This window comes from Oncorhynchus kisutch, linkage group LG19 (assembly GCF_002021735.2).
Source record: "Oncorhynchus kisutch isolate 150728-3 linkage group LG19, Okis_V2, whole genome shotgun sequence".
In the NCBI taxonomy this organism is placed as follows: Eukaryota; Metazoa; Chordata; class Actinopteri; order Salmoniformes; family Salmonidae; genus Oncorhynchus; species Oncorhynchus kisutch.
This window is the reverse complement of record NC_034192.2, coordinates 47,702,301-47,715,240: the sequence shown is the minus strand read 5'-3', so window position 1 is coordinate 47,715,240 and position 12,940 is coordinate 47,702,301. Positions and strand designations below refer to the sequence as shown.

At 43.5% G+C, this 12,940-nt stretch overlaps 1 protein-coding gene across 1 annotated transcript in view; it reads right to left on the bottom strand.

Annotated features, from left to right (window-relative positions):
- LOC109910176 (ecto-NOX disulfide-thiol exchanger 2-like) overlaps positions 1 to 7,782 on the bottom strand; it is a 92,004-nt gene extending 84,222 nt beyond the window's left edge. The window contains exons 1-2 of the mRNA XM_020509312.2: positions 7,573 to 7,782; positions 5,616 to 5,849 (exon numbers count right to left, since the gene is read on the bottom strand). Coding sequence (XP_020364901.2) covers positions 5,616 to 5,849; positions 7,573 to 7,762 — 424 coding nt within the window. The 5' untranslated portion in view covers positions 7,763 to 7,782. The remainder of the gene's footprint in view (positions 1 to 5,615; positions 5,850 to 7,572) is intronic.
- Between the last annotated feature and the right edge of the window lie 5,158 nt (positions 7,783 to 12,940).

Below are 12,940 nucleotides of genomic sequence, written 5' to 3'. Positions count from 1 at the left end.
ATATGCCGATTTGACTCTCACCTTCTGTAAAAGGCGACACAACTACCACCCCATCAATGGGGGGATTGTGCGATAAATCTCCTTGTAGATGCAGCACTTCCCGGGAATCACGTGTATCCTCGGTCACAGGAGGAGACGGCGGCTATGGAAACATATGTCACCGAATCTCTGGGACAGGGATACATTCGGCCTTCCACTTCACCTGCCTTCTCGAGTAAATTTTTTGTGAAGAAGAAGGATGGAGGTTTATGCCCGTGCATTGACGATAGATGTTTAAATCAGATCACAGTGAAGTATAGTTATCCGCTGCCTCTCATAGCCAGTGTGACCGAGTCATTGCACGGGGCGCGCATCTTCACAAAATTGGGTCTCAGGAGCGCTTACAATCTGGTGCATATCCGGGAGGGAGATGAGTGGAAGACGGCATTTAATACCACCTCTGGACACTATGAGTACCTCGTCATGCCGTACGGGTTGATGAATGTTCCATCCATCTTCCAATCCTTTGTAGACTAGATTTTCAGGTACCTGCACGGGCAGGGTATAGAGGTGTATATAGATGACATTCTAATATACTCTGCTACACGCGCCGAGCATGTGTCCCTGGTGCACAAGGTGTTTGGTCGACTATTGGAGCATGACCTGTACGTTAAAACTGAGAAATGTCTGTTCTTCCAACAGTCCGTCTCCTTCCTAGGGTACCACTTGTCCGAGTCAGGGGTGGAGATGGAGAATGACCGCATTTCAGCCGTGCGTAATTGGCCGACAGCGGTTCTTGGGGTTTGCCAACTACTACCGGAGGTTTATCCGGGGCTTTGGTCAGGTAGCGTCTCCCATGACCTTTTTGCTGAAGGGGGGACCGGTGCGACTGCAGTGGTCAGCTGGGGTGGACAGGGCTTTTGGTCACCCCCTTCAGGCTCTGTTTACTTCGGCTCCTGTGTTCGACGCTGGGATAGGAGCTGTGCTGTCTCAGAGCTCGGGTACGCCACCAAAGCTCCACCCCTGTGCGTTCTTTTCGAAGAAGCTCAGCCAGGCGGAGCGAAACTATGATGTGGGGGACCGGGAGCTGTTGGCTGTTGTCAAGGCTCTGAAAACGTGGAGGCATTGGCTTGAGGGGGCTAAACACCCTTTTCTCATTTGGACTGACCACCGTAATCTGAAGTACATCCGGGCGGCGAGGAGAATGAATCCTCGCCAGGCAAGGTGGGCCATGCTTTCACCCGTTTGGTGTTCACTCTATCCTACAGACCAGGTTCCCAGGACGCTAAGGCAGACGCACTGTCCCAGATGTATGACACAGAGGAGCGGTCCACGGATCCCACTCCCATACTTCCGGCATCTTGCCCGGTGGTATGGGAGGTTGATGCGGACATCGAGAGGGCATTACGTGCGGAGCCCATTCCTACCCAGTGTCCAGTTAGACGTCTGTACGTTCCGTCTGATGTTCGTGATCGATTGATCTGTTGGGCTCACACGTCACCCTCCTCTGGTCTTCCTGGCATCGGTCGGACAGTGTGCTGTCTTAGTGGGAAGTGTAAGTTTCCTCCTGCTCGGTGTGCACCCAGTGCAAGGCACCTATACACCTATACACCTTCCAAGAGGGAAATACCAGGATTCGGGTTGTTGTGGATCGGTTTTCTAAGTCCTGCAGTCTCATTCCTTTGCCCGGTCTCCCTATGGCCCTACAGACTGCGGAGGCCCTGTTTACACAAGTCTTCCGGCACTACGGGGTGCCTGAGGATATAGTGTCTGATCGGGATCGCCAGTTCACATCAAGGGTCTGGAGGGCGTTCATGGAACATCTGGGGGTCTCGGTCAGCCTGACCTCAGGGTTTCACCCCTAAAGTAATGGGCAGGTGGAGAGAGTTAACCAGAATGTGGGTAGGTTACTGTGGTCTTATTGCCAGGACCGGCCAGGGAAGTGGGTGGCTTTCATCCCCTGGGCAGAGATGGCCCAGAACTCCCTCCGCCACTCCTCCACTAACTGTCTCTGTTTCAGTGTGTACTAGGATATCAGCCGGTCCTGGCACCGTGGCATCAGAGCCAGATCGAGGCACCTGCAGTGGATGAATGGTTTCGGCACTCGGAGGAGACCTGGGACGCTGCCCATGTGCGCCTGCAACGGGCCATCAGTCGACAGAAGGCGAGCGTCGACCGCCACCGCAGTGAGGCCCCGGTGTATGCACTGGGACACCAGGTCTGGCTCTCGACCGGAAACCTGCTCCTTCGCCTGCCCTGCCGGAAGCTGGGTCCGTTGTTTGTGAGGCCATTTAAAGTCCTGAGGAGACTGAACGAGGTATGTTATGGGTTACAGCTTCCCCCTGATTATCGTATTAACCTCTCGTTCCATGTGTCTCCCCTCAGGCCGGTGGTGGCTGGTCCGCTCCAGCAGTCTGAGGTGCGGGAGGTTCCTCCGCCCCCTTTGGACATCGAGGGGGCCCCGACGTATACTGTGCGAGCCATCATGGACTCAAGGCGTCGGGCAAGGGGCCTTCAGTACCTTGTGGAGTGGGAGGGATACGGTCCGGAGGAGAGATGCTGGGTGTGGGTGGAGGACATCCTGGACCCTTCCTTACTGCTGGAATTTCCCCGTCTCCACCCAGATCGCCCTGCGCCTCGTCCTCCGGGCCATTCCCGAGGCCGGTGTCGGTGCGCTGCTGGAGCTGTGCGTCAGGAGGGGGGTACTGTCATGACTTCCGCCGAAGTTGGTGCCTCTCCTTGTTCGGGCAGCGTTTCTTTTTCTATTTTGTTTTGTCTTGATTGAACACACCTGGTTCCCATTACGTTAATATTATTTTCCCTAATTAACCTTCTGGTTCCCAATATGTTTTGTGCGTGTTTGTTCCTTGTTGAGTGTTAGACTGCTGTGTTATGGTGTGTTTTCCCTGCGTGGGATTTATGGTTGTTTCTTTTCGAGTAAAGTACGTGATTTTACTCAGTTATGTGTCCTGCACCTGACTCCGCCCTCACCGTTGCACACTGACACTTGACATAGGGAGCTAATCGGTTTATCAAAATATATAATGCATCTATACAGCTAGGGTGCTAAGCGGCTTATCAAAATATATAATGCACTTAGCTAGCTAAGTGGCTTATCAAAATATATTATTCATCTCTACAGCTAGGGAGCTAATCGGTTTATCAAAATATATAATGCATTTATAATGCTAGGGAGCTAAGCAGGTTTATCAAAATATATAATGCATCTATAATGCTAGGGAGCTAAGTGGCTTATCAAAATATATTATTCATCTATACAGCTAGGGAGCTAATCGGTTTATCAAAATATGTCACGAGTCCGACCGAGGGTGGCTTCCCTTCCCGGTCGGGTGGCGCTCGGCGGTCGTCGTCACCGGCCTATTAGCTGCCACTGATTGTCTTTCCTCCCCCTCCTTGTATGTTTATTGGTAGCACCTGTTTGTGATGATTAGTTGGGCTTCTTTAGACAGCCAGCCAGCTGTTTGTTGTGCGGGATTAATCATTGTAACCTTCGGCTCTGTAGTAGAGGAACGTGTTAGTTCCTGTTCGTGCATTTTTCAGTTGTACATTTTTCATTCCCCGTGTTTGGGGCCGTTATTATTGTGAGCACCCTTTTGGTGCAATTAAAGAGCACAGCATTGCACTCTCTGTCTCCTGCGTTTGACTCCACACCCACGACACCCGGAACATTACAAAATATATAATGCATTTATAATTCTAGGGAGCTAAGCAGTTTATCAAAATATATAATGCATCTATAATGCTAGGGAGCTAAGTGGCTTATCGAAGGAACATACTTTGACGAGGTTCCAGAGATTTATAAGACCCACATACATTATTCATTGGTTGCACCTCCGTCACGTGGTTGCGTCGTTGCTATTGTTATCAACGTTCTACAGATCCCGCAGCATATTGATGTCCGACTGATGGTTAATGCTGATTAGGGGATAATGACTGTTTAGTTAAAATTACACTTTAGTGTCCTAGAAATACAACTTTGCCATCATTATGATGTTTTACTTGAGAGAGTTGCCAATGTTGCCATGAGCTAGCAAAGTCAGTCAGAAATAGCTAGAAATGCTAACATTAGCTAGCAACATTTATGGTGCTTTTTGATCCCCATAATCTTAGTTAGCTAGCAAATATTATACTGAATTTAAAGTCAATCTGGCACCATAAATATTTGCCTCGTTTTGAAATGTCATTGTTTCTAGGCAACAGTATGTAATGCACTTCAGATAAAATCTTAATCAACACCTATTAAGACTGCATTAGTAGAATGTAGAATGCTCAGCTTGGCATCAGTCCTTAAACAAACATTCCAAACAATATTGTGATGAAACGTGCAACCCATGAATGTGTTGAGGATATGTGTGCATACTAAAATACCAGGCTGCTGCCTGGCTGGCATCTCATATTGTAAGGACAGACGCTGGAAGACAAGAAGCAAGTACAGGGAGTGAACATTTAACAAATAACCAATGTAAAACAAACAAGGACAGCATCTGGACAGTGGAAACATAACGACAATAATGTTGACCCCGTGAACAAACTGAGGAGCAGACAGATATAGAGGGGCAATCAAAAAAGTAATTGCAGGTGAGTCCAATATTGCGCAGATGCGCTTAATGATGGTGACAGGTGTGCGTAATGATGGGCCGCCTGGAGCCCTCTAGCGCCACAGAGGGGAAGTGGGAGCAGGCGTGACAGTACCCCCCCCACCCCCCCACCTCTAGGGGCGCCACCTAGCGTCCCGGCTGAGGCATGACGTGGGATGGGAGTCCAACGAGACAGCTGAGGCACCGCCGGTTCCTCCGACAGCGGCACATGGACCGGAAGCCAACGAGTCCAGGTGAGTCCATATTACGCAGATGCGTGTTATGATGGTGACAGGTGTGTGCAATGATGGGCCACCTGGCACCGTCGAGCGCCAGAGAGGGGAATGGGAGCAGGCGTGACACATATATCAGCTTCTCAGATAAACTGAATGTGGAGCAGCCACATTCATTACTAAGCCAATTAAAGGTCACTGCTCTTCATAATAGTTAATAAATCAAATCAAATTCATCCTAGGAACGCGAAGCGAGGCGGCCATTTCTGTCGGCGCCGGAAGTTGTAATAGAGAAAATGTCAAGGTGTTTGGGCTAAGATAGCAGCAAGATTACCTCATTTTGCCTCCCTTTTCTACTGGAATCCTCACATTCACAAATATTTAAGTACAAGTTGTGGGGATATTTATGTACTTCAGCAGATTATAGTAGTGAAGCCTGTGCTTAAACACAAATGCATGTGCACGCGCACGAACACACACACACACAAAACCACCAGTCAAACACTCAGAGCAGATGGGTTTTTTGAGTCTACAGCTTCTTTAAACCCAGAGACAGATTCATACTCAGACGGATAGAGAACATCAAGCTCTGCAGTGTGTTAAGGAGATTTGTCAACCAAACTAAATCAGAGGAGGACCACTGTGATAGACCAAGAAGTAGGGTTAGTTAGTATTTGGGTATTGTGTTTCTTTGTTTGAGAGTCTGTCTCTGTATTGTTTCTGTCTGAGTACTGCGTGTATCTGTGTGTACTCCGGGAATCTGTGTGAACTGAATGTGTGTATGCCCTGGGAAATTGAGCCCCACCTTTGATCTTGTCGCCCAGCTGGCTACACTCGTGGTCTGAGTAATGGACGATGGGTGGAGGGGAGGGGGGTCTGAAACGGTCCTCCTCCATCCTCCTGCGGTGTCTCTCCTCTCTAGCATACAGGCGCTGACGACACTCCCACTCATACAAGTCGTCTCTGGCCTGGGCAAAGTCCACATGGAGCCGCCCTGTGTCCTTCTTGTCTGTACTGGAGCCCAGACGCATACGGTAGCCTGGAGGGAGAGGAAAGGGGGTTGAGGGGAGAGAGAGAGAAAGATTTTTCACTCTGCTAAACGTGCAGGTGCAGGGCGATAAAACGCCGTAAATACCCACAAACCACTTTCTATCAGACACCTGCATCTCTCTCCTGATTCCTGGCATCCTCCATTTGGGTTGAAACTATCTGTCCATCCATCGCTCCCCATCCCTCTGAGGCTCTCCTCTTTTTAATCTGTTGGTTCCTGTCACAGCTGCATCCCAGCTAAAGTAGCTTTGTGGGGTTGGATTAAACACCTTTCTGTTCTCTAAACTAATTCATAGAGAAGACATGGAGACTAATTGGTCCTCTTGTGACACCCAAGCAAACACATCTCTCTCTCACTCTCGTTCTCTCTCTCTCTCTCTCTGCTTCCCACTCTCTCTCGCTCTCTCTTTCTGTCATCTCTCTTAGATATAGTCTAATAGAGGGACTCTAATAGCTGGAGTCTAATATATGGTAGAATAGAGGGAGTCTAATAGATGGAGTCTAATAGAGGGAGTAAGAGATGGTCTAATAGATGGTCTAATAGAGGGAGTCTAATAGCAGGAGTGTAATAGCAGGAGTGTAATATAAGGAGTCTATGAGCTGGAATCTAATAGCTGGAATCTAATAGCTGGAATCTAATAGCTGGAATCTAATAGCTAATCTAATAGAGGGAGTAAGAGATGGAGTCTAATAGAGGGAGTCTAATAACTGGAGTCTAATAGATGGAGTCTAATAGAGGGAGTCTAATAGAGGGAGTAAGAGATGGAGTCTAATAGATGGTCTAATAGAGGGAGTCTAATAGCTGGAATCTAATAGCTGGAATCTAATAGCTGGAATCTAATAGCTGGAATCTAATAGCTGGAATCTAATAGCTGGAATCTAATAGCTGGAGTCTAATAGCTGGAATCTAATAACTGGAGTCTAATAGAGTGAGTCTAATAACTGGAGTCTAATAGAGGGAGTCTAATAGAGGGAGTCTAATAGATGGAGTGTAACAGCTGGAGTCTAATAAATGGAGTCTAATAGATGGAGTCTAATTGCTGAAGTCTAATAGATGGAGTCTAATAGAGGTAGTCTAATAGAGGGAGTGTAACAGCTGGAGTCTAATAAATGGAGTCTAATAGCTGAAGTCTAATAAATGGAGTCTAATAGCTGAAGTCTAATAGATGGAGTCTAATAGAGGGAGTCTATTAGAGGGAGTCTAATAGATGGAGTGTAACAGTTGGAGTCTAATCGCTGGAGTCTAATAGATCGAGTTTGATAGATGGAGTCTAAAAGAGGGAGTCTAATAGAGGGAGTCTAATAACTGGAGTCTAATCGATGGAGTCGAATAGATGGAATTACATACTAGTAAGGGGATCTGGGACATTTATTCCAACACTCATAGTTGTCTTCTCATTGACCAACATAGTTAAGGTCTCTGAATGAAGAGAGAGGACATTTATTCCACAACACCTCTAGCGGTCTCATCATTGATCAACATAGTTAAGGTCTCTGACTGAAGAGGGAGGACATTTATTCCACAACACCTCTTGTTGTCTCCTCATTGACCGACATAGTTAAGGTGTCTGACTGGAGACTGGGGCCATTTATTCCACAACAGCTCTTGTTGTCTCCTCATTGACCAACATAGTTAAGGTCTGTGACTGAAGAGGGAAGACATTTATTCTACAATACAGCTTGAAGTTTAATAGAAAATGTAGGAAATGTACCAGACAGGAAGAGGGCTCTGTCCACAGTGAACTCTTCGACAAATCGGATATGGCAGAAGTTCTTCTTGCTCTTTCGGATTGCGATGATCTCCCCCAACTGGCCGAACACCTCCACGATGAGGGCCTCGTTAGCGTTCTCTGGCAGACCACCAACAAACACAGTCTTACAGCCGGGAGGGCGCTCCCTCATGGCCGGAAAGGGAAGGTCTAAGCAACATGAAGAGAGAAAAGAAGGAGATTTATTTAATTGGATGTATGAACACATTCAGGTCTGTACAAGGAAAGGAGAGAGGTAAATACATAGAACCCGCAATACACTATTAATACTCTGCTCTAGCTAGCTCAAACAGCTTATTGCTGTCTCATTAGCTAATTAGTCTATGGCCGGTTAGCTAGCTAGCCTAATAGACTGTATCTAACTGATGATATCTACACACGCTGTTTCCCCTTTCAATCAAAAACAATGCTTGAAAGGGCCAAGTTGTTAAACACAGTTATATTTAGATACCTACCCAGCTAGCACATTTAATTCCTTGCAAGTTGTGGGAATGTACGTTTTTGGTATCAATTTGTATCTGGTAACAAAGCCATAAGTTTAGTGACTGGTAAAACGGAAAGTTTTTTAAAAATGTTCTGAGAACAGAGGTGAACATTTGCAGGAGGTTTAATTAACATTCTGAGAACAGAAAATATATGTTATTTGAATGTAATTAAAAAACGTTCTGAGAACATTCTCTAAATGTTGTGAATGTTTTGAACGAAATATAATGGTTATTTGGAGGTTTTTTAATAACTTCCTGAAAACTTTCACTAAATGTTTCAATAACACTCCTAGTTTGGGTTAACGTTTTTGAAGTCAAAGCACAGATAGGACACATGGAAATTAATTTGCATTAATAATGCAAACACATTATATTTTTTATTGTGGCACAGCGTGAGTGAGATTCAAACCTACAGTATGATATTCTTCTCTCTATCCATGGAATTAGTCCACTGCACCACCCGGATGGAGTTAGTATGTCATGTATTTTATAACTCAAAAATAATTCAAAAAGACTCCATTTCAAAGGAAACAAGCACTCAATAAGATCAATTAGTGGGTGCGACCAACACCCCTGAACACACTTAACAAGATAGAGGATAGAGAGAGTTTTGTTGACACTGAGAACGGAATGTATATGTTTTTAAATAACATTCTTAGAATGTTATCTGAACGTTATTAATCTTTTCTTGTTTTTTTATGGCGAGTTTTCTTAATATTCTGAAAAATTTTATGAGGAAACCTGCAGAAAACGTTATACTGAAGTACTTAAATTCCCACAGAAGAATGTTTTTTCTTAGTGTTCTTTGAACTATTTGAGAACATTCCTAATGTCAAACCAGTTGGAGAACATTCCTAGAACATAACCAAAATGACCATAATAACCAATAACCATAATTAAATGTAACCATGTTTGAACTTTTAAGAAATGTTCCTTTAAAGTAATGAAATAACAATAAAATTATTGTATTTTGTCAACTTCAATTTGCTGAGAATGTTCCAAAGCCAACCAACTATCCTGCACCATTCCCAGAACGTTGTGGGAACGTTGTATGCAAAATAACTACAGGACAACCATGCTCTCACCAAGGTCTAAGAAACATATGGTTCTCAGAACATTAGGTGCTAGCTGGGAAGCAAACCAGCCATGTTAAACAATGGAAGAGGCTTGCTAGCTAAGGTCAGCTTCATAAATGTTATTGTAAGTTGAGCCACTTTTAAAATTCAGCATCACTCTGTCAAGAGAAATATAGTATTATTTCTAACAAACATATCTACATACAGTACCAGTCAAAATTTTCGGCACACCTACTCATTCAAGGGTTATTTATTTTTACTATTTTATACATTATAGAATAACAGAGAAGACATCAAAACTATGAAATAACACACATGGAATCATGTAGGATCCAAAAAAGTGTTACACAAATCAAAATATATTTTGAGATTCTTCAATGTAGCCACCCTTTGCCTTGATGATAATTTTGCATTTTCATTCTGTAAATTTTGGTGAGTTTGGACATTTACAAGTGAATGTGAAGGAGAGACATTGTGCAAATGAACAAAGTTTGGACGCATGCTTGTCTGAATGAAGAACAGTACTGGCTATGGAGCAGCACGTGTACACGCCATGTCTGTGTGGAGTCAGGAGTTACCACACTCTTCCCTTCTTGAAAAGTTTGGGGTCACTTATAAATGTCCTTGTTTTTTAAAGAAAAGCACATGATGTGTGGACTACATGCACAAGCTAGTCCAATGAGCTTCCAATTTCCGGTGCGTTGACACACATGCATACCCATGGAGGAGACATTACTATAATTTTTCATCAAATTTGTCAAAACTAGTAAATATCGTGCATTGAGCTTGAAAGTTAAGCAAAGCTCCGATGAGAAAAACGATTAATTCATAAATACCTCTTCCTTCTTGAAAACCCTTTAAAAATATATATATACACACTACCGTTTAAAAGTTTGGGGTCACTTAGAAATGTCCTTGTTTCTGAAGGAAAAGCGATTTATTTGTCCATTAAAATAACATCGAATTCATCAGAAATACAGTGTAAACATTGTTAATGTTTTTTAATGTTTGGGGTCACTTAGAAATGTCCTTGTTTCTGAAGGAAAAGCAATTTATTTGTCCATTAAAATAACATCAAATTCATCAGAAATACAGTGTAGACATTGTTAATGTTTTTTAATTATGAATTAGCCTTTTAAAATGAAAAAACTTGGATTAGCTAACACTACGTGCCATTAGAACACTTGGATTAGCTAACACTACGTGCCATTAGAACACAGGAGTGATGTTTGCTGATAATGGGCCTCTGTACACCTATATACTAGATATTCAATTTTTAAAAATCGTCAGTTTCCAGCTACAAAATACATTTACAACATTAACAATGTCTACAATGTATCAATTTGCTAATTTAATGGACAAAACATGTGCTTTTCTTTCAAAAACAAGGACATTTCCAAGTTACCCCAAACTTTTAAATGGTAGTGTATACAGTTGAAGTTGGAAGTTTACATGCACCTTAGCCAAATACATTTAAACTCAGTTTTTCACAATTCCTGACCTTTAGTCCAAGTAAAAATTCCCTGTCTTAGTTCAGTTAGGATCACCACTTTTTTTTAAGAATGTGAAATGTCAGAATAATAGTAGAGAGATGTCACATTCTGACCTTTATTTCCTTTGTTTTGTCGTTATTTAGTATGGTCAGGGCGTGAGTTGGGGTGGGCAGTCTATGTTTGTTTTTCTATGATTTGGGGATTTCTATGTTTCGGCCTAGTATGTTTCTCAATCAGAGGCAGGTGTCATTAGTTGTCTCTGATTGAGAATCATACTTAGGTAGCCTGGGGTTCACTGTTTGTTTGTGGGTGATTGTCTATGTCTAGTTGCTTGTGTCAGCACAGGTCTCATTATAGCTTCACATTTGTTTTGTATAGTTTGTATTCAGTGTTCAGTGCTTTCTTTAATTAAAAAATCATCATGAACACATACCACGCTGCATTTTGGTCCGCTCCTTACGATGATCGTGACAAGATAATTATTTATTTTAGCTTTTATTTCTTTCATCACATTCCCAGTGGGTCCGCAGATTACATACACTCAATTAGTATTTGGTAGCATTGCCTTTAAATGGTTTAACTTGGGTCAAACGTGTCGGGTAGCCTTCCACAAGCTTCCCACGTTAAATTGGGTGAATTTTGGCCCATTCCTCCTGACAGAGCTGGTGTAACTGAGTCAGACCAGGACTCAAAGCCAACACCTCATTTGGCCGCCTTTCCTTCCAGTTCTCTGCTGCCAGTGACTGGAATAAATTGCAAAAATCGCTGAAGTTCGAGACATTTATTTCCCTCACCAACTTTAAACATCAACTATCTGAGCAGCTAACCGCTTGCTGCAGCTATACATAGTCCATCTGTAAACAGCCCACTCAATCTACCTACCTCATCCCCGTATTGTATTTATTTTATTTACTTTTCTGCTCTTTTGCACACCAGTATCTCTACTTGCACATCATCGTCTGCTAATTTATCACTCCAGTGTTAAACTGCTAAATTGTAATTATTCGCTCCTATGGCCTATTTATTGCCTACCTCCTCATGCCTTTTGCACACACTGTATATAGACTTTCTTTTTTCTACTGTGTCATTGACTTGTTTATTGTGTTATTGGCTTGTTTATTGTTTGCTCCATGTGTAACTCTGTGGCGTTGTCTGTGTCACACTGCTTTGCTTTATCTTGGCCAGGTCGCAGTTGCAAATGAGAACCTGTTCTCAACTAGCCTACCTGGTTAAATAAAGGTGAAATATATATTTTTTTAAAAGGTTGTTGGCCTCCTTGCTTGCACATGCTTTTTCAGTTCTGCCCACAAATTTTCTATGGGATTGAGGCCAGGGATTTGTGATGGCCACTCCAATACCTTGACTTGGTTGTCCTTAAGCCATTTTTCCACAACTTTGGAAGTATGCTTGGGGTCATTGTCCGTTTTGAAGACCCATTTGCGACCGCGCTTTAACTAACTGATGTCTTGAGATGTTGCTTCAATATATCCACATAATTGTCCTACCTCATGATGCCATCTATTTTGTGAAGTGCACCAGTCCCTCCTGCAGCACAGCACCCCCACAACATGATGCTGCCACCCCCGTGCTTCACGGTTGGGGTGGTGTCTTCGGCATGCAAGCGTCCCCCTTTTTCTTCTTAACATAACGATGGTCATTATGGCCAAACAGTTCTATTTTTGTTTCATCAGACCAGAGGATATTTCTCCAAAAAGTACGATCTTTGTCCCCATGTGCATTTGCAAACCGTAGTCTGTATTTTTTATTACGGTTTTGGAGCAGTGGCTTCTTCCTTGTTGAGCAGCCTTTCAGGTTATGTCGATATAGGACTCATTTTACTGTGGATATAGATATACTTTTGTACCCATTTCCTCCAGCGTCTTCATAAGGTCCTTTGCTGTTGATCTGGGATTGATTTGCACTTTTCACGCCAAGGTACGTTCATCTCTAGGATACAAAACGTGTCTCTTTCCTGAGCGGTATGACGGCTGTGTGGTCCCATGGTGTTTATACTTGCCTATTGTTTGTACAGATGAACGTAGTACCTTCAGGTGTTTGAAAATTGCTCCCAAGGATGAACCAGACTTGTGGAGGTCTACACATTTTTTTTCTGAGGTCTTGGCTGATTTCTTTTGATTTTCCCATGATGTAAAGCAAAGAGGCACTAAGTTTGAAGGTAGGCATTGAAATATATCCACAGGTACACCTCCAATTGACTCAAATTATGTCAAATATCCTATCAGAAGCTTCTAAAGCC